This window comes from Oncorhynchus masou, chromosome 15 (genome assembly GCF_036934945.1).
Source record: "Oncorhynchus masou masou isolate Uvic2021 chromosome 15, UVic_Omas_1.1, whole genome shotgun sequence".
Lineage (NCBI taxonomy): Eukaryota > Metazoa > Chordata > Actinopteri > Salmoniformes > Salmonidae > Oncorhynchus > Oncorhynchus masou.
The window spans coordinates 57,467,178-57,485,882 of NC_088226.1; the positions used below are offsets into that span (position 1 = coordinate 57,467,178).

The following is an 18,705-nucleotide window of genomic DNA, read 5'->3' on the forward strand; positions in this document are numbered from 1 at the left end:
GTTCACTTCTGTTTGAGGTGTATGGTATGATTCAACAAATATTACAGATGCAAAAATGTATATAAGATAGCTAGCTAATCACTGAATGGACGGTCCGAGATATGCAAGAAAGAGATTAAAGTCTGCAGGTTTATCGAACTTCACAGGTGCTCTCATCTTGGTGCTTGATAGGATTAACCTGTGCCGTGGCCTTAGTGTCTATGTGATGTTACAGCTTGACTATCCTCTGTCTACTGACATAATGCTTTACAAAATGTCAATACCTGGCCATCTGTGCTATACTATAGGCTGTGCAAATGCCAAACACTAGCTACTGGCTCTCTCTTCCCGGAAGTTCCTACCTTGGGATCTGACATCCATTTTAGTTTAATTCATTTGAATTGATACATTTGACAATAGCATACTGACTCTGTAAGGCTCACTAGAAGGTGGACTCAGAAAAAATTACTTCAGAAAAGTTCTTAGTGACTATTACTGTGCCATAATATTCAGATCCAAGAACAGCACTTTAGAGCAATGCCAACCCCACTGTGAATCACTACGACCTGTGTCTAACCCAGGCAGCAGCACACAAGATAAACACCATGCTTTACTGACCGTCTCTGGGACACACACCACTCTAGTTCACAAACCACTCTAGGTCACATACCACTCTAGGTCCACCTTACTAGAGGCCACACGCCACTCTAGGTCACACACCACTCTAGGTCACACACCAGTGTAGATCACACCACACAACTGGCATTTCTCCAGTACTGTAAAAAGAAACATTCTAGGAAGGAAGCGATCAGCCCCATTGTTAATCATAATGTGTTTGGGAAACCCCGTTCCAGACAACTTTTATCATGGAAGATTTGAATATGTTTGATTGCTCTGTATCCCCCCATTGAAATACTCATTATTTACAATTAATTTATTAGTTTCTCATAGACAAGCTCTCTTCTGAACCTGTTGTGCCGGAAAGATGGTCCTAATTTTACTTTGGCTGCCTTTAACAGTCTAGATCCTCTTAAGGTTTCTTCCTATAGCTAGGAGTTTGTTTAAACTGTTACAAACACAATGGTTACTTCACTGAATAGATTATTGATAAAATATTGGATATTTAACAGTCTACTGGTTATCATTGGTTGTATAAAATGAAATCACTTATTTATTCTCAGAATGCATCCACAGTTTCACTCATGATGACCACTTTCATCTCTACCTTCTGAAACATCCTGGTCTCAGAGCATTGCGTATTATTCTGTACGTAAATCTGAGACACTCCATTTAGTATAATACAATATGTTACGTTTCTTATGGTATGTATTAATTTGTGGATGTCCATTATCCATTTTGTACGATACGTTATGAATTTGCTAAACGTACAATATGCTACAAATTAGCAAAACGTACAATATGTTAAGAATATGCTAAATGAATGATTTGTTATGAATTGCAATTTGTTGTGGCTAACATTAGCTAAGTGGCTAACGTTAGCTAGGCTAGGGGTTAGGGTTAAGTTTAGGAGTTAGGTTAAAGGGTTAGGGTTAGATAAAAGGGTTAAGGTTAGCGTTAGGGGAAGGGTTAGATAACTTGTTAAGTAGTTGCAAAGCAGCTAAAGAGTAGTAAGTAGTTGAAAAGTTGATAATTAGCTCAAATGCTAAAGTTGGCCCTGATGAAATTCAAACATGAAACGTTTGGGTTGCCAGATGTTCGCATTATACACCCACCCACCCTGACCAACCACCCTCCTTTCGTTTTTGCCTTAAGTATCCTTCTGTCTTTATGTAACCATGTCAAAAGTAACATATCATACTCATTTGAGAAACTGGATTTACATGTATTCTCTTACGTCTAGTCTATGAGACCTGTCTGAAAACACTGGGGAGAATCTGCCAAGGTGCCCCAGGAAAACATTTCAGATGAAATAATATGACAGCTTTATCCTTCTAAACACCTGCTATTAATCCCTAGTCCCATGACTGTCTGATTTCTAAGTGTAACGAAAGTGGTTAAGCGAACCGTACTCATGTGCCATGAGACCTGAAAACTTGTGTTAGCTCCCCAAGCTAATGTAATGCCTAGGCTTTAGGTCAGCAGGCAAATACAGTCTTGTGGCACACAGACGACCTGGGTTAAAATCCAGTCAATCACATTCGTGCCTAGACTCGGTCAATTGATGCCTATCAGCTGCAGGGGTTGTTGTGGATAGGGGGCTAAAGAACAGGTCATTCTGTAAAAGCATGCTCTTTTGATGATTAACCTTGCCTGAGAGTTAAAGAATTGAGTCAGTTGGAAACAATATTGGTATTTTTGCTGTTGTTGCCCTTTGTAAAACAACTATAAAGAGCTGGTAAATGATTATTTTTTAATTGGTTAGATCTGTTAATTTTCCAATTGTCCAATTTGATCCCAGAGGTAATAACTTGAGCAGTAGGCTAATAGTGTGCCGCCTCTTTTCTCTCCCCATAGTTAAAAGTTAAAATACCTTGAGTCAAGGCTGATAATATCTCTGTTTATTCTGAGGATGAGAGGGCAGTTCAGGCGAATAAATGTGTTGTTTGTTTTGTTTAATCCCAAATTAATTCAATAACACCACGGAGCTCACCCCATGACACATTTACTCACACCAACCAAATTGAAGACACACAGCAAACAAGATTTAAATTCAAATGTCAGAACGTATTGAGATGTATTTATGATGAATGGAATATGTGCACAGACATTGCAGGACGACCATGGCATTATCTGGGTTGTTTCTAACGGAGACAGGCGAGAAGCTGTGATGGTGATTACGAGCCTGAACCTTGCGCGCGCCTGCGGAATCTATAAAAGAATGAGAAGTGCTTCCACTGAGCTCAGTGATGTGAATGAGAGACGATACGTGTTGCAGAGGACAGACCTATACAGTGGAGAACAACTTGGATTTAGCAAAAAGACAGCTCCACAGAGAAAATTAATAGGACAGGTACGTTCTAAGTAACATGTAGGTTGCTTTTTTTTCCCTCATCATGAATGTGGCATCTCCTACCAATTTCGACTCCTGAGCATAAGAGGTCTCCAACATGCCATGCTGAGTGATTTGTGAATGAATAAGTTAGCCATGCAACCAAATGACAGTGCGCAGACCCTGGTACCAGAGGTGTGTGAGCAAGTACTGGAGGATAATGCAGGACTGGGTTACGGTGGCTCTACCGGCAACCTGTCGCTGCGCTGCTGGCTACACTTCTTAAGCAAGGAATCTATACTGGAGCTACAGGGAGATGGTTCCAGCATCACAGTGCGTGTAATGATAGCTCTGGTGTACTCTGTCGTGTGTGCACTGGGGCTAGTGGGGAACTCTCTGGCACTCTACTTGCTTCACTCACGCCACAGTCAGGCGCAGTCCTCAATCAACTGCTTTGTAATGGGCTTGGCTCTCACCGACCTGCAGTTTGTTCTCACGCTCCCCTTTTGGGCTGTTGACACGGCTCTGGACTTCCGCTGGCCCTTCGGCAAAGTAATGTGTAAGATCATCAGCTCCGTGACCATCATGAACATGTACGCCAGCGTCTTCTTCCTGACTGCCATGAGTGTGGCGCGATACTACGCAGTGACCTCAGCCCTCAAGATGCACAGCAGGCGGACGGCGGCAGCCAGCGCCAAGTGGATCAGCCTGGGCATCTGGGTAGTGTCGCTGCTAGCCACCCTGCCCCACGCCATCTACTCCACCAGTGCCCAGCTATACGACGAGGAACTGTGTTTGGTGCGATTCCCTGAGTCAGGCAGCTGGGACCCTCAGCTGCTCCTGGGGCTGTACCAGCTACAGAAAGTACTGCTGGGCTTTGTTATTCCCTTGGTGGTCATCACTGTGTGCTATCTGCTGCTGCTGCGCTTTGTGCTGAGCCAACGCATTAGTGGAGCGGCCAGCTCAGAGGGCTCGGAAGGCCGCCACAAGCGCCGGTCCAAAGTAACCAAGTCGGTGGCCATCGTGGTTCTGTCCTTTTTCTTGTGCTGGCTGCCCAACCAGGCGCTGACGCTGTGGGGCGCGCTGATTAAGTTTGACCTGGTGCACTTCAGCAACGCATATTACAATGTCCAGAACTACACCTTCCCGCTGACTGTGTGTCTGGCTCACACCAACAGCTGCCTCAACCCTGTGCTCTACTGCATAATCCGCCGTGAGTACCGCGCGGGCCTCAAAGAGCTGCTGCACGCCACACCCTCCTTCAGGAGCCTGGCCAACCTGCTACCCCGCAAGGCCAAGGTGGCAGAGGCTCCACCTGTCATGACGCTGGTCCAGATGGATGTCTAAAGGTGGGCGTCTCAGCGTCTCTATTAGACAATGGGCAACAACAAGGAATGCACTCAGCTCTCCAAAATACCAGTTTCATTGAATTTGATTGTTGTAGTTGATGGAGCAGCATCACAAGGCAAGCCCAATTGGGATGTGTGCAGTGGAAATTAAATAATAATGACATACTATACTGTTTAATTAGTCATACTATGCTGTTTTACTTGGAGAATTGTCTGTTGTTATATGTTAGTATTTTGCTGATACAGGTTCGTCTTGTGTGACATAGTCATGGGTCAGGGCCTACAGATAAGAGCCATTTGGGTGTGACTGTAGTATGTGGCATCCTGTTTTAACAATCTACAGGAACATAGATGTGTGGAAACATGCAGGAAGGACCGGTCAATGGTGGCAACGTAAGCTATCTTAATCTGCACAGACAAGCTAAATCAGCTTTTACACACCATGTTCCGTCCCTGTTTCCACCGATCTGCTAAACTGCCACGTTGACAAAGAGGAGAGAGACAACTCTTTTCGTTGAGCTTTCCTAACGATGCACTGTTGAGTGGTTGTTATTGATTGCTTCATTTTTGCAAATCTTATAAATAGTTGTTTTGAAGAATACAGTCTCTCCCTTTGGTTATAAATACCACAACATGTGCCCCAGTTTTCTCCCCCTACTCAGATTCTCTTTGCCAGATGTGTTTCTTCTCTCTCTTCCGCTGCTTCTCTGCTAGCTAGAGATACATTTAGCAAGCTAACGTTAGATAGCTATCATGATGGTAGCTCGGCTACATAAGTTTACATAACATTCAGATATGTCGCGGGGCAGTCATTGAACTTTATTTCCCGAACTCACATCTTCTTTGTCACTAGAAGCCAACTCCTCGAACATACACTATATAAACAAAAGTATGTGGACACCCCGTCAAATTAATGGATTTGGCTATTTCAGCCACAACCGTTGCTGACAGGTGTATAAATTCGAGCACACAGCCATGCAATCTCCATAGACAAACATGGGCAGTAGAATGGCCTTACTGAAGAGCTCAGTGATTTTCAATGTGGCACCAACATAGGATGCCACCTTTCCAACAAGTCAGCTCGTCAAATGTATGCCCTGCTAAAGCTGCCCCGGTCAACTGTAAGTGCTTTTATTGTGAAGGGTAAAAGTCTAAGAGCAACAACAGCTCAGCCGGAAAGTGGTAGGCCACGCAAGCTCACAGAACAGAACCGTTGAGTGCTGAAGTGCGTAGCGCATAAAAATCATCTGTCCTCGGTTGCAACACTCACTACCGATTTCCAAACTATTTCTGGAAGCAACGTCAGCACAAGAACTGTTTGTCGGGAGCTTCATGAAATGGGTTTCCATGGCCTAGCAGCCTCACACAAGCCTAAGATCACCATGCTGAACGCCAAGCATCGACTGGAGTGGTGTAAAGCTCGCCACCATTGGACTCTGGGGCAGTAGAAACGCATTCTCTGGATTGATGAATCATGCTTCACCATCTGGCAGTCCGACGGACCAATCTGGGTTTGGCGGATGCCAGGAGAATGCTACCTGCCCAATGCATATTGCCAACTGTAAAGTTTGGTGGAGGAGGAATAATGGTCTGGGCTGTTTTTCATGGTTTGGGCTAGGCCCCTTAGTTTCAGTGAAGGGAAATCTTAACGCTACAGTATACAATGACATTCTAGACATTTGTGTGCTTCAAACATTTTGAGGAAGGCACTTTACTGTTTCCGCATAACAATTCCCCTGTTCACAAAGTGAGGTCCGTACAGAAATGGTTTGTTGAGATCGTTGTGGAAGAACTTGACAGGCCTGCACAGAGCCCTGACCTCAAACCCGTTCAAACACCTTGGGGATTAATTGGAATGCAGACTGCGAGCCAGACCTAATCGCCCAACATCAGTGCTGACCTCATTATTGCTCGTGGCTGAATGGAAGCAAGTCCCCACAGCAATGTTCCAACATCTAGTGGAAAGCCTTCCAGATGAGTGGAGGCTGTTATAGTAGCAAAGGGGGGACCAACTGCATATTAATGCCCATGATTTTGGAATGAGTTGTTTGTCGAGCAGGTCCACATACTTTTGGTCATGTAGTGTATATGGTTGGATTTGCGATGTAGTTAGACACAAAGCTGCTCTCGCTGTCAGAGACGTCTGTGTAGCCCATTGTTCAAACGGTGATGTGTGTGTGTTTTTGACCGAGCTAGTATAAGCCAGCATAGTACATGCCCACTTATGCAACATAATGCCTGCCCTTCGACCTTACACCTGCGAAAGTTCAAGTAAATCACATGATAAATGAGGTGAAAAGGAGACTGGAGGCCGTCTTTAATAACTTGTGCTGCCTTCTCATAATTTATAATAAATATGTAACACGTAGCACTCATGTGAGGGGTCTTAACAGGTTCAAGCTGTACTGCTTCACTCTCCACTTTGAACGTGCGAGATGAATACAGATCGTCAATCCCCCCATGATCTCCATTAAGGAGGAAATAAATGATCAATTTGTTTTCACTCATTTGAATCAGTGAACTTTTAGCAGCTTTTTCTATTCATGAGATGTTGAATTGATGAGATACTGTTCGTAGGATGCAGGAGTTCATTCAGATAGCACACTAACATGATGTCTGTGTAGGGTGTTATTGTCATGCAATTCAATACCTTGTTATTATTAAAATTGGTCATGTCCTCCTGTGCTATAACTGTCCTTAGTGGGTAGATCCTTTAATTCATCAAATAAAACTAACTCAATTATGGCCTTGTTGTATATTGCTTTGATTCAATTTATGTGGTTAACTGTCATTACCAGAGCCTTATACACATGTATGTATATATATGGCACTGTTTATTACTCATAAGATAACCACTGATGAAGGGAAAAAGAGGAGGTCTTCATGAAATTACCTCTTTGCTTTGGGGTCAGGTCAGGTGTTGAATAGAAGCCCATAAAGCCATTTCATCAAGCTTTGTGGACAAATGTCTCACTTCAGGAAGCTTTGTTGTGTGTGCAAGCAACAGATTAGTAGTTGGAGTATTGTTTTACTCCAATGGACATAGAAACATTTAGTGTGGTGGGAACATACTGTATATGTGATTGAGGTAAGGAATGTACCAGAGGAACATACCAGAAAGCAAGTGGTAGGTCATTGCCTTGCATCACATAAGCTGATCATAAAAGGAAAACATTTCTCCCAAGTGTTAACTACAGATGTATGCAAGGTCAGGGTCTCTTTGTTTGTGCACTAGAATGTAAGAAAACAATTATATTTGAAGGAATGGAGAAATTGCTTTGCAACAAAAATACAACCTTGCTTTCATTGTTACGGACAGAGAGCTGCTCTCTCTCCCTCTCTCTCACACACACAGGCACACAAGCACACACACAGGCAAGCACCCAGACTGAGCAGTGGCTTGCTTTAAGAGATACAAAGTGAATGTCTTATTGGACATCATCCTCCTACCCATTCATACATCTGTATTCAGAAATCAGTTTGAAGGAAATATATTCAAATATTGAAATAGTTAAACTTTCAATGGGATGTGAATAAAAAAACACAAGACTGTGAAATCATGTACTGTAAAGATTATACTGCAAAAGCTCTACAGTATTACTACTGTGATTCATCATTCTCTGTACTTTTGTTGCCTAGGTATATCGTCATATAAACAGTTTTTCTAAGTAATTATGAAAATGACAAGTGAATACATGATCTGCATTATGTAAGACTAATAAATAAACCACTCAACTTGAACATTCTCTTTTGATTAATTGGGCAGTGTTAGAATTCAGAGCATGCTGATGGGGATGTGTTATCTATTGTTTATCTGACTGGCTGGTCGCTGAGGGTCGCAGTGATGAAGTGGCTCTAATTATGCTGTTAAATACTTGACATTCTCAGCATGTAGACAGGAATGTGGCTCTCCTCTTCCTTCTCACGTAGCGTTCATTCTGGGTTCACCAGGCTATTCTTCTCCTGCACTGAAATACAAATTCTGGTGTTCAAATCTGTCAAACCATACCAAACTTTCAGCCTCAAGAGCTGCTGTATCGGCTTAAGGAGCTCCTTTCCCAGGCACCGTGATTTATTCATTAGTCATTGATGGACCAGGGTCCACTGCATATCCATAGAAAATGTATTTGGTATCACCTTCCACTTCACTTTTAGCACTTTTTCTACTTAGCCTGACAATGCCTTATAGCAATGCTTTGCTAAACTTTCAGATTCATGATGAGCAAAGAATTTGCAAACCATCTAAGAAATCTAGAATTGGTCACGTTGTGATTGAAAGTGCAAAATCATCAGATGATAAGTAAATTAGCTGATGACAGTCTAGACGTGTGCAATCTCTCCAATAATGATATTACATATTTAGGCTGATAAATAATACAGGAAGCCCTACTCAAAAAATCCTATAGGATTCCAAGAAAACAAATCTAATAGAAAATCCTATCAGATTTTGGGACCTAGCCTATATTTATTTATTTATTCATTTCACCTTTATTTAACCAGGTAGGCTAGTTGAGAACAAGTTCTCATTAACAACAGTGACCTGTCCAAGATAAAGCAAAGCAGTTTGACACATACAACAACACAGAGTTACCCATGGAATAAACAAACATACAGTCAATAGTACAGTAGAAAAAGTCTATATACAGTGCGTGCAGATGAGGTAGGATAAGGGAGGTAAGGCAATAAACAGGCCATGGTGATTTTAGGCGATATGAATAGGCTATATGATTTTAACTAATATAATATAATCCTATAGGAGTACAATAGGACTGGTTCCAAAATCTGATAGGATCTTTCTATTGGATTCTTGTATTGGAATCCTATAGGATCCTATAAGAAAATCCTGGTTCCAAAATCTAATTGAAATTTTCTATTGGTCATGTTGCAAATTAACTTGCCTGGAATCACTCTTAATATTGTAATGGTGCGTTGAAGAGGTTGAGAAGCTCAGGGAATTATCGCTGGTGTGACTGGGCAAAGATAAAGTATGTGCTCAGGAGATGTGTGAGAGAGGCTGTTCCTCAGTCTTTAATCTTGATTGCAGTTTAACAATTTTTTTTAAAGTTCAGCATTGAAATTGTCCAATAAAGCTGTATTTATCCAAATGTAGTGTTCATACGATGTGGTCTGAAATAACAATGAATAGAATAATATCAATACTATGGCTTGACAGGTTATAATACAGTATGTAGGCAGGGTGATTGTCAGTGTGGGACATCTTTCTAGAGCGCCCGGTTAAATTGTGCATAAGAGCATTTAGTAAATGTAAATGGTTAAACTAGTGAGAAATACTGTATGTGTATACTATCAACATAAATTTAAATGTTAATTTATTTGTACATATTCTATTATTTCATATTGTGCTAATTTCCTGTATGTGGACAAGTACAGTAACAGTCAAAAGCTTGGACCTACTTACTAATTCAAGGGTTTTTCTTTATTTGTACTATTTTCTACATTGTAGAATAATAGTGAAGACATCAAAACTATGAAATAACACAAAATAAATAATCTATTAACCAAAAAAGTGTTCAACAAATCAAAATATATTTTATATTTGAGATTCTTCAAAGTAGCCACCCTTTACCTTGACAGCTTTGCACACTCTTGACATTCTCTCAACCAGCTTCATGAGGTAGTCACCTGGAATGCATTTCAATTAACAGGTGTGCCATGTTAAAAGTTCATTTGTGGAATTTCTTTCCTTCTTAATGCGTTTGAGACAATCAGTTGTGTTGTGACAAGGTAGGGGTGGTATACAGAAGATAGCCCTATTTGGTAAAAGACCAAGTCCATATTATGGCTAGAACAGCTCAAAAAAGCAAAGGAAACGACAGTCCATTATTACTTTGATGGTCAGTCAATACAGAGCATTTAATAACTTTAAAGGTATCTTCAAGTGCAGTCGCAAAAACCATCAAGGGCTATGATGACACTGGCTCTCATGCGGATCACCACAGAAAAGGAAGACCCAGAGTTACCTATGCTGCAGAGGATAAGTTCATTACAGTTAACTGCACCTCAGATTGCAGCCCAAATAAATGCTTCACAAGTTCAAGTAACATACACATCTCAACATCAACTGTTCAGAGGAGACTGCGTGAATCAGGCCTTCATGGTTGAATTGCTGCAAAGAAAGCACTTCCAAAGGACACCAATAAGAAGAAGAGACTTGCTTCGGCCAAGAAACACTAGCAATGGACATTTGATTGTTTTTTATTCCAACCGCCGTGGCTTTGTGAGACACAGAGTAGGAGAACGGATGATCTCTGCATGTGTGGTTCCCACAGTGAAGCATGGAGGAGGAGGTGTGATAATGTGAGGGTGCTTTGCTGATGACACTGTCTGTGATTTATTTAGAATTAAATTCACACTTAACCAGCATGGCTACCACAGCATTCTTCAGCGATACGCCATCCCATCTGGTTTGCGCTTAGTGGGACTATCATTTGTTTTTCGACAGGACAATGACCCAAAACACACATCCAAGCTGTATAAGGGCTATTTGACCAAGGAGAGTGATAGAATGGTGCATCAGTGGCACCAGGTAGCCTAGTGGTCAGAGCGTTGGGCCAGTAACCAAAAGGTTGCTGGATTGAATCCCCAAGCTGACAAGGTAAAAATCTGTTGTTCTGCCCCCGAACAAGGCAGTTAACCCACTGCTCCTAGGCTGTCATTGTAAATAAGAATTTGTTCTTAACTGACTTGCCTAGTTAAATAAATAAAATATCAGATGACCTGTCCTCCACAATCACCCGATCTCAACCCAATTGAGATGGTTTGGGAGGAGTTGGACCGCAGAGTGAAGGACAACCAGCCAACAAGTGCTCAGCATATGTGGGAACTCCTTCAAGACTGTTGGAAAAGCATTCCTCATGAAGCTGGTTGAGAGAATGCCAAGAGTGTGCAAAGCTATCATCAAGGCAAAGCGTGGCTACTTTTAAGAATCTAAAATATTTTGTTATTTCATAGTTTTTGTCACGCCCTGGTCGTAGTATATTGTGTTTGTCTTTATTTATTTGGTCAGGCCGTGGTGTGACATGGGTTTATTGTGGTGTGTTTTGTCTTGGGGTGTTGTTAGGTGTTGGGTGTGTGGTTTAGTGGGGGTATCTAGCATAGTCTATGGCTGTCTGGAGTGGTTCTCAATCAGAGGCAGGTGTTTATCGTTGTCTATGATTGGGAACCATATTTAGGCAGCCATATTCTTTGAGTATTTCGTGGGTGATTGTTCCTGTCTCTGTGTTTTGTTGTTCACCAGATAGGCTGTATAGGTTTCCACGTTCCGTTTGTCATTTTGTATTGTTAGTTATTTCATGTTGAGTTCCCTTTCATTAAAGAACATGAATAACCACCACGCTGCATTTTGGTCTGCTTCTCCTTCGACAGACGAGAACCGTTACAGAATCACCCACCACAACAGGACCAAGCGGCGTGGTAACAGGCAACAGCAACAGCAGGAGCAACAAAGAGAGGAATGGACATGGGAGGACGAATTGTTCGGAGAAGGACCCTGGGATCAGCCTGGAGAAGCGCTGGTATGAGGAGGCAGCACAGCGACGCGGATGGAAGCCTGAGAGTCAGACCCAAACATTGTGGCCTTTGAATAGTGTTAGTTTAAACAGTGCATGCACCCCAAATGTTGGCCCCTGCTCTATTGATTTCAAATTGATATGCATTGTGTTTGCCTTTGCGCGTTGGTGACCCAGTTGAAAGCAAGATGCAACAATCCAAAATGTTGCTGGGTGTCTTCTACAAGTTGTCCTCTAACCAGTGAGATACATATTATTCCAAGATTCCGTATGTTTTTTTAGTAAGGCTAGTTGGAACAGGACCTGCATCCCGACCCCTCTCTCATTCTATTGATTTCAATGTGATATCAATATGAGTGACTGACAAATAAGTGTTATGTTTCTCTTTCCGTTTTGGCAACCACCAAATCAAAATGCATCACTCCAAAATGTAGCCGGTTGTCTTCAGCTGGTTGTCTTCTAACAAGTGATGTAAACAATAAAAGTTTCCATGTGGTTTTTGAGTTGCGTTAGTTTCAACAGCACATACAACCGGATTTCCCCACCAATCAATATGAGTGATTAATTACAACTTCAAAACAACTGTGTTTTTGGTGCATATGCAGTTTACAAGGGGCTTGTTTAAAAAAAAAAAGTACTATTGAATACTATTGTGGCACATGTATGTGTAAGTAATACATTTTATGTTTAGGTTTTTAATATATCACAAACTGTTTATTGATTTATCAAAAGTTTTTGTGAATGGGAAGTAGTGACAGCATCATTTTCAACTTATGTTTTAGGAACATAAATGGAAGTTTCAACATTAATTTCTAATAGTAGTCTACTCAATTAGGTAAAAACTGCTGAATCATTCCAAAAACATTATGTCATTTATTTATTTTGATGATCTACCAGAAATCATGAAAATGGGGTAGACTCGCCTATAATAAGGCACATATATTTAGCAATAACAAACTGTTACGAATCCCTTTTGGCCCGACAGTCTAGGGGGGATGGTAATGAGACTCGTAACATAACTCATGCAAATTATTATTGTGACAAAGGAAAAGTGTGAACGAAATAAGCACGACAACTGAAATCTACCGTCAAACTCTAGGTTTATTTATAAACACAAGGTAATGGGGGGAGCAGGAAAAGGGGCTGGGCTGGACCCAAGGAAAGAAACAATAAGTATTCAAAAACACCCCTAAGCTAGACTAGCCTACTTTAACAACAGCTAACTAACTAACCAAAAATACAGTGGGTGGTCCGCCCAGTTCTAACTAGTGTATTTAACAAAGTTCACCTACGGGTAGTGTATGCCCATGGGCGACTTGTCTTGGTTTCCCCCTTTTCCACCAGCAATCAAACACAAACACCATAACCAAAAACAATACTCACAGGTGATGACAAAGTGCTATGAGGTGCTTAAACAAAAGAGAGGTTACGACACAAAGCGAGAGTGAAACACAGAGACCTACAGACATGGCATTTACAGAGAGATTGAGCTGAGCTGAGCTCTAGAACAAACAAATGATGGGGTTTTTAAACCATGGGGAAAGAACTGTGATAGGTTTAGGAAATATGAGGAGGTGTGTCTTCTGATTGATGATTGATTGGGGAGTGATGATTTTCACCTGTGAGGGGAGAAGGAGAGAAAAGAAACACACACACAGGATACACACACACACACAGGATAACTGTATCCGTAACACAAACAATAAAAACATTTATCATCGGCTATAAAAATACAGTGACTTAAAAACAACATACAAATTGGTACAACTTAGCTAGCTAGCTAGTCAGCTGCCAGGCAAATGTGACTAACAGTAACGTTAGTTTCTTAGCTAGCATAAAAACACAAGCATAAAATACTGTACAATGAAGAAAATATTACTAAAACATTGACAACCTCATCAGGAAACATAAGGAAACAAACACGGTACTCACAGTTCCTGCATTCACGGACATTGAAGGACAAAACAGTTAGAATTATAATGTTAGACAACCAGAGATTCTCTGCACAGCCACAGGTGGTGAGCTGACCTAGAGAGTTAGGTTAATTAACACGGCAAGCTTCTGCTAGCTGTGAGTTCATCAGTCAATCTTAAAGGGACAGGCTTTCTTATAGGTGAATATAGAAATTAATACAGGTCTGCTGTTTCAGATCAATGGAAATTTAATTAATGTTGTTGTATTGTACTTGACCTAATGACAACAAACTATAATTTAATGGGTTCAATTAAGAAAAAAAAGTTCTAATAGGATTCTGATTGGGGAGATACAAAATCCTATAGGATTGCTCGAAAAATATATGGTCCAATATGATTATTGGAAGATTTTTGATGCCCCGTTCTCTGTGTGAGAGGCTGCCCGGAAGCTAATCCAGCTTTAGCAGGACTCCCGCAGATGTAGCTGTTTATGTGGTTGATTTCCGCACATTGGCAGCGGAGAGTGCTTGGAATCAAGAGGCACTGTTCGATATGTTCCTGCACAGTGTCTCGGAGGAGGTCAAGGATGAGCTTGCAGCCTGGGAGTTACCTTCGGAGCTCGATTCCCTCATCGCTTTTACCATCTGTATCGATGGGCGATTACAGGAATGACGGAGGGAGAGGAAATTGCCCAGGAATCCCATCTTGCCATCAAGTCATCCCGGAAGCTCCCAACGGTCTCATTGCCGAGAGAACCCGAGGCTTCCCGACGTGCCCCGAGGGCTGCCGAAGATGGCCTGAGTCACCGCTTCCTGAGCCTATGCCACTAGGCAGAGCTGGGCTGTCGCCAGCATTTTGTGTCCTCTTGTCCTTTAAAAAAAACAGGCTCACCGGCAGGAGCGAGTACTCTGGTGGGCCATATGGAGAACGTTCCTGCTTCCCCTGTTCACACCCCTTTTCATGCCATTTTGCTGTGGGGAGACCAGTCCAAATCTCTTCAGGTTCCTATTGACTCTGGGCCCGACAAGAGCTTTTTGGACACTACCCTGGTGTCCGATCTGAACAGCCCCTCTCCATTCCCATGGATGTTAGAGTGCTGGAGGGGTGCACTATAGGCAGAGTCGCCCACAACACCACTCCCATCAACCTACATGTGTCAGTGAAGCACAGCGAGGCTAACAAGTTCCTGCTCATCAAGTCCCCTCAGATTCCCATGGTATTGAGTTTCTCCTGGCTCCAGCGACACAATCTCCTCATTAACTGGTCTACTGGTATCATCATGGGCTGGAGCCCGTTCTGGTTCTGCCACGCCCATTGCCTGAAGTCAGCACAACCCGTCCCGGGATGTCATCCCGGGGGCTCGGAGGGTGCCCCGGACCTCTCCGCCATTCCCGCGGAGTACCAGGACCTCCGCGAGGTGTTCATCAAGGCCCGGGCCACTTTTCTCCCACCGCACCGACTTTATGACTGCGGGATTGACCATCTCCCTAGCATGACTCTATTGGGACCAGAGACCAAGGCAATGGAGATCTACATCGGGGACTCCCTTGCTGCAGTATTTATCCGTCCTTCTCTTCTCCCGCTCTTGCATCGACTACCAGGGTCTCAACGACATAATAGTGAAGAACCGCTTCCTGCTACCACTCATCTCCTCAGTCTTAGAGCCACTCCAGTTTTTCAAGTTGGATTAATGGAATGCCTACCACCTGGTGCAGATATGGAAGGGGACGAGTCGATGACCGCCTTCATCACGGCCAGTGGTCACTACGAGTATCTGGTCATGCCATTTGGCCTTACCAACGACCCTGCTGTGTTCCAGGCTCTGGTCAATGATGTTCTCCGCGACATGTTGAACTGGTTTGTCTTTGTACACCTAGATGACATCCTCATCTTCTCCCGTTCCACCCAAGAACGTGTGCTCCATATCCGACAGGTTCTCCAATGCCTCCTGGTGAACCAACTGTTTGTAAATGCAGAGAAGTGTGAGTTCCATCGTTCCACCATCCCTTTTCTGGGTTTCATCATCGGTGCAGGGAGTGTGCAAATGGATCCCGGGAAGGTGAGAGCGGTTGTGGATTGGCCCCAGCCCACTTCCAGGGTGCAGCTACAACGCTTCCTGGGGTTCACCAACTTCTATCACTGCTTTATCCACAGCACCCAGGCTACCCCGTCTGCACTCACCTCGCCCACGGTTCCATTCCCGTGGTCTCCAACTGCTGACCGGGCATTCTGGCACCTCAAACATTGCTTCACCACAGCTCCCATCTTGGTTAATCCGGACCCTTCCTGTCAGTTTGTGGTGGAGAGATGCTTCTGATGTCGGAGTGGGGGCTGTCCTGTCCCAGTGTTCTGCCCTGGACCTCAAGCTACATCCCTGCGTCTTCTTTTCCCACTGTCTCAACGCCACGGAAAATAACTACGATGTGGGGAATCGTGAGCTTCTCGCAGTGAAGATGGTGTTGGAGGAATGGAGGCACTGGCTGGTGGGCGCGGAACACCCATTCATCCTGTGGACCAACCACAAGAACCTGGAATATCTCCACACCGCCAAGCGCCTCATGGGCCCTGCTGTTCACATGGTTCAACTTCTCCCTCTCATACCAGTCAGGATCCAAGAATGTCAGGCCGGATGCACTGTCCGCTGCTGTAGCCGCACCGGTACCACTCCGGAGCCCGAGACCATTCTTCCCACATCATGCCTGGTGACAGCACTCAACTGGGGTATAGGGAAACAGGTCCGGGAGGCGCAGCGGTCCCATCCGAAACCTGGGGGGGGTCCTGATAATCGGATGTTTGTGCCTGACGCTGTCCGCTCTGCGGTCCTGGAGTGGGCCCATTCTTCTATGCTTGCCTGCCACCCGGGCTTCCGTCGGACCCTGGCCTTTATGCGACAACTCTTTTGGTGGCCTATGATAGTTTTATCCAACTAAGTATTAAATCACTACAGTTTTCTAAATGCAAACTTCAGGCACACTTTTTGCCCATGCAGATTCATGACAAGGTGTGTCAGGGGCAGAGATGCTCCCCTTTGACATCAAAGTCACTTTGACGTGACTCAAAAGTACATAGCAGCTCTCAAATTGAAAATCTCACTGGGGAACGTTGACATTTCTTTTCAAATTCCACCCCTGCTGGTACTTACAGATGACATTATTTCATGTCTGTAACTTGAAATATGATTTTCGGAAAGTAGATTTTAACCCAGCATGGCTCCCTGTTGTCATATCTGGGACTTGCTATGGTAAAGGCCTGCTTCTGTTAAAGTAATAATGAGCAGGTCAAATATGCCAACCCAAGTGCAGCACATTACGACCAGGTCACCTATATTTGAACTTCTAAGAGCAGTGCTATGAGAGCTCTAATGCCTCTTACAGGATGTCATAATGGACACGTGGTCAGTTTAACAAACAAATATCTCCTGGAAGCCACAAGTGGAGTCAGCAGAGCAGTTTAGAGGGTGATAGAACCAGTCTGATAGCCTTTCAGCTCCCGAGGCAATTCAGCACTAGACAGCAGCCTTTTAAAGTGGAACTGACAGTGTTTTAGCAACATAAAATCATCTTTTTTTGTTGAGAAGCAAGCACTTGGATATGGTCATTTTCACATTTTCATACTTTTATAGAATGTTTGGGAATTACGTAGAGTAAGATATTTTGTGAAAATTCTATAGTAATATAGAGTTCGAAAGCGGCTGTCGATTGGACAATTTACTGCAGTCGATAAAACGTAATAAAAACATGTCAGTCTTGTCTAGGACCAGACTCTACACAGACCGGTGCGCCATAGCCTATCAGAGCTACAGTAGGTCTATATGCAATTAAGCCATTTTCCACACGGGCCTGCCATCATTCATGTTGAACTGGACTGTGTTTACAGGCAGAAGCAACAGTGCGATTTTAGATCAGTAGAACGCATTCGCCAAAAGCCACAAAATACACCTGATGTAATGACGGGTGAGTGAAATGAGTGAGGAGTCAGATGCAGAGAGCGAAATGAACAGGAAAACGCTTTAATGTCCTTCGAATCGTAACAGGTCCAAAACATGGGTGAATGCCCAGAACACTGGCGCTAAACCAACCCAAAACCTAGACGCACACTGGACAGCGAAGAAACCAAAACCAAATCACGATACATCACCAAACTTAACAACCAACAAGCCCGCACAAACACCAGCGGGCAAAACAAACTTAAATAATACCCATCCTTGGCGTGATCCTGGCGTGATCCGTGATCCTGGACAACACCCTGTCGTTCTCAACTAACATCAAGGCGGTGGCCCGTTCCTGTAGGTTCATGCTCTACAACATCCGCAGAGTACGACCCTGCCTCACACAGGAAGCGGCGCAGGTCCTAATCCAGGCACTTGTCATCTCCCGTCTGGATTACTGCAACTCGCTGTTGGCTGGGCTCCCTGCCTGTGCCATTAAACCCCTACAACTCATCCAGAACGCCGCAGCCCGTCTGGTGTTCAACCTTCCCAAGTTCTCTCACGTCACCCCGCTCCTCCGCTCTCTCCACTGGCTTCCAGTTGAAGCTCGCATCCGCTACAAGACCATGGTGCTTGCCTACGGAGCTGTGAGGGGAACGGCACCGCAGTACCTCCAGGCTCTGATCAGGCCCTACACCCAAACAAGGGCACTGCGTTCATCCACCTCTGGCCTGCTCGCCTCCCTACCACTGAGGAAGTACAGTTCCCGCTCAGCCCAGTCAAAACTGTTCGCTGCTCTGGCCCCCCAATGGTGGAACAAACTCCCTCACGACGCCAGGACAGCGGAGTCAATCACCACCTTCCGGAGACACCTGAAATCCCACCTCTTCAAGGAATACCTAGGATAGGATAAAGTAATCCTTCTCACCCCCCCCCCTTAAATGATTTAGATGCACTATTGTAAAGTGGCTGTTCCACTGGATGTCAGAAGGTGAATTCACCAATTTGTAAGTCGCTCTGGATAAGAGCGTCTGCTAAATGACTTAAATGTAATGTA

The 18,705-nt window shown here is 43.7% G+C and overlaps 1 protein-coding gene across 1 annotated transcript; it reads left to right on the plus strand.

Annotated features, from left to right (window-relative positions):
• Positions 1-3,085: 3,085 nt before the first annotated feature.
• On the plus strand, positions 3,086-4,276 carry LOC135555137 (relaxin-3 receptor 1-like). Its single transcript, XM_064987495.1, has one exon. It carries the CDS (start codon positions 3,086-3,088, stop codon positions 4,274-4,276), a length of 1,191 nt encoding a protein of 396 aa, XP_064843567.1.
• Positions 4,277-18,705: the final 14,429 nt, after the last annotated feature.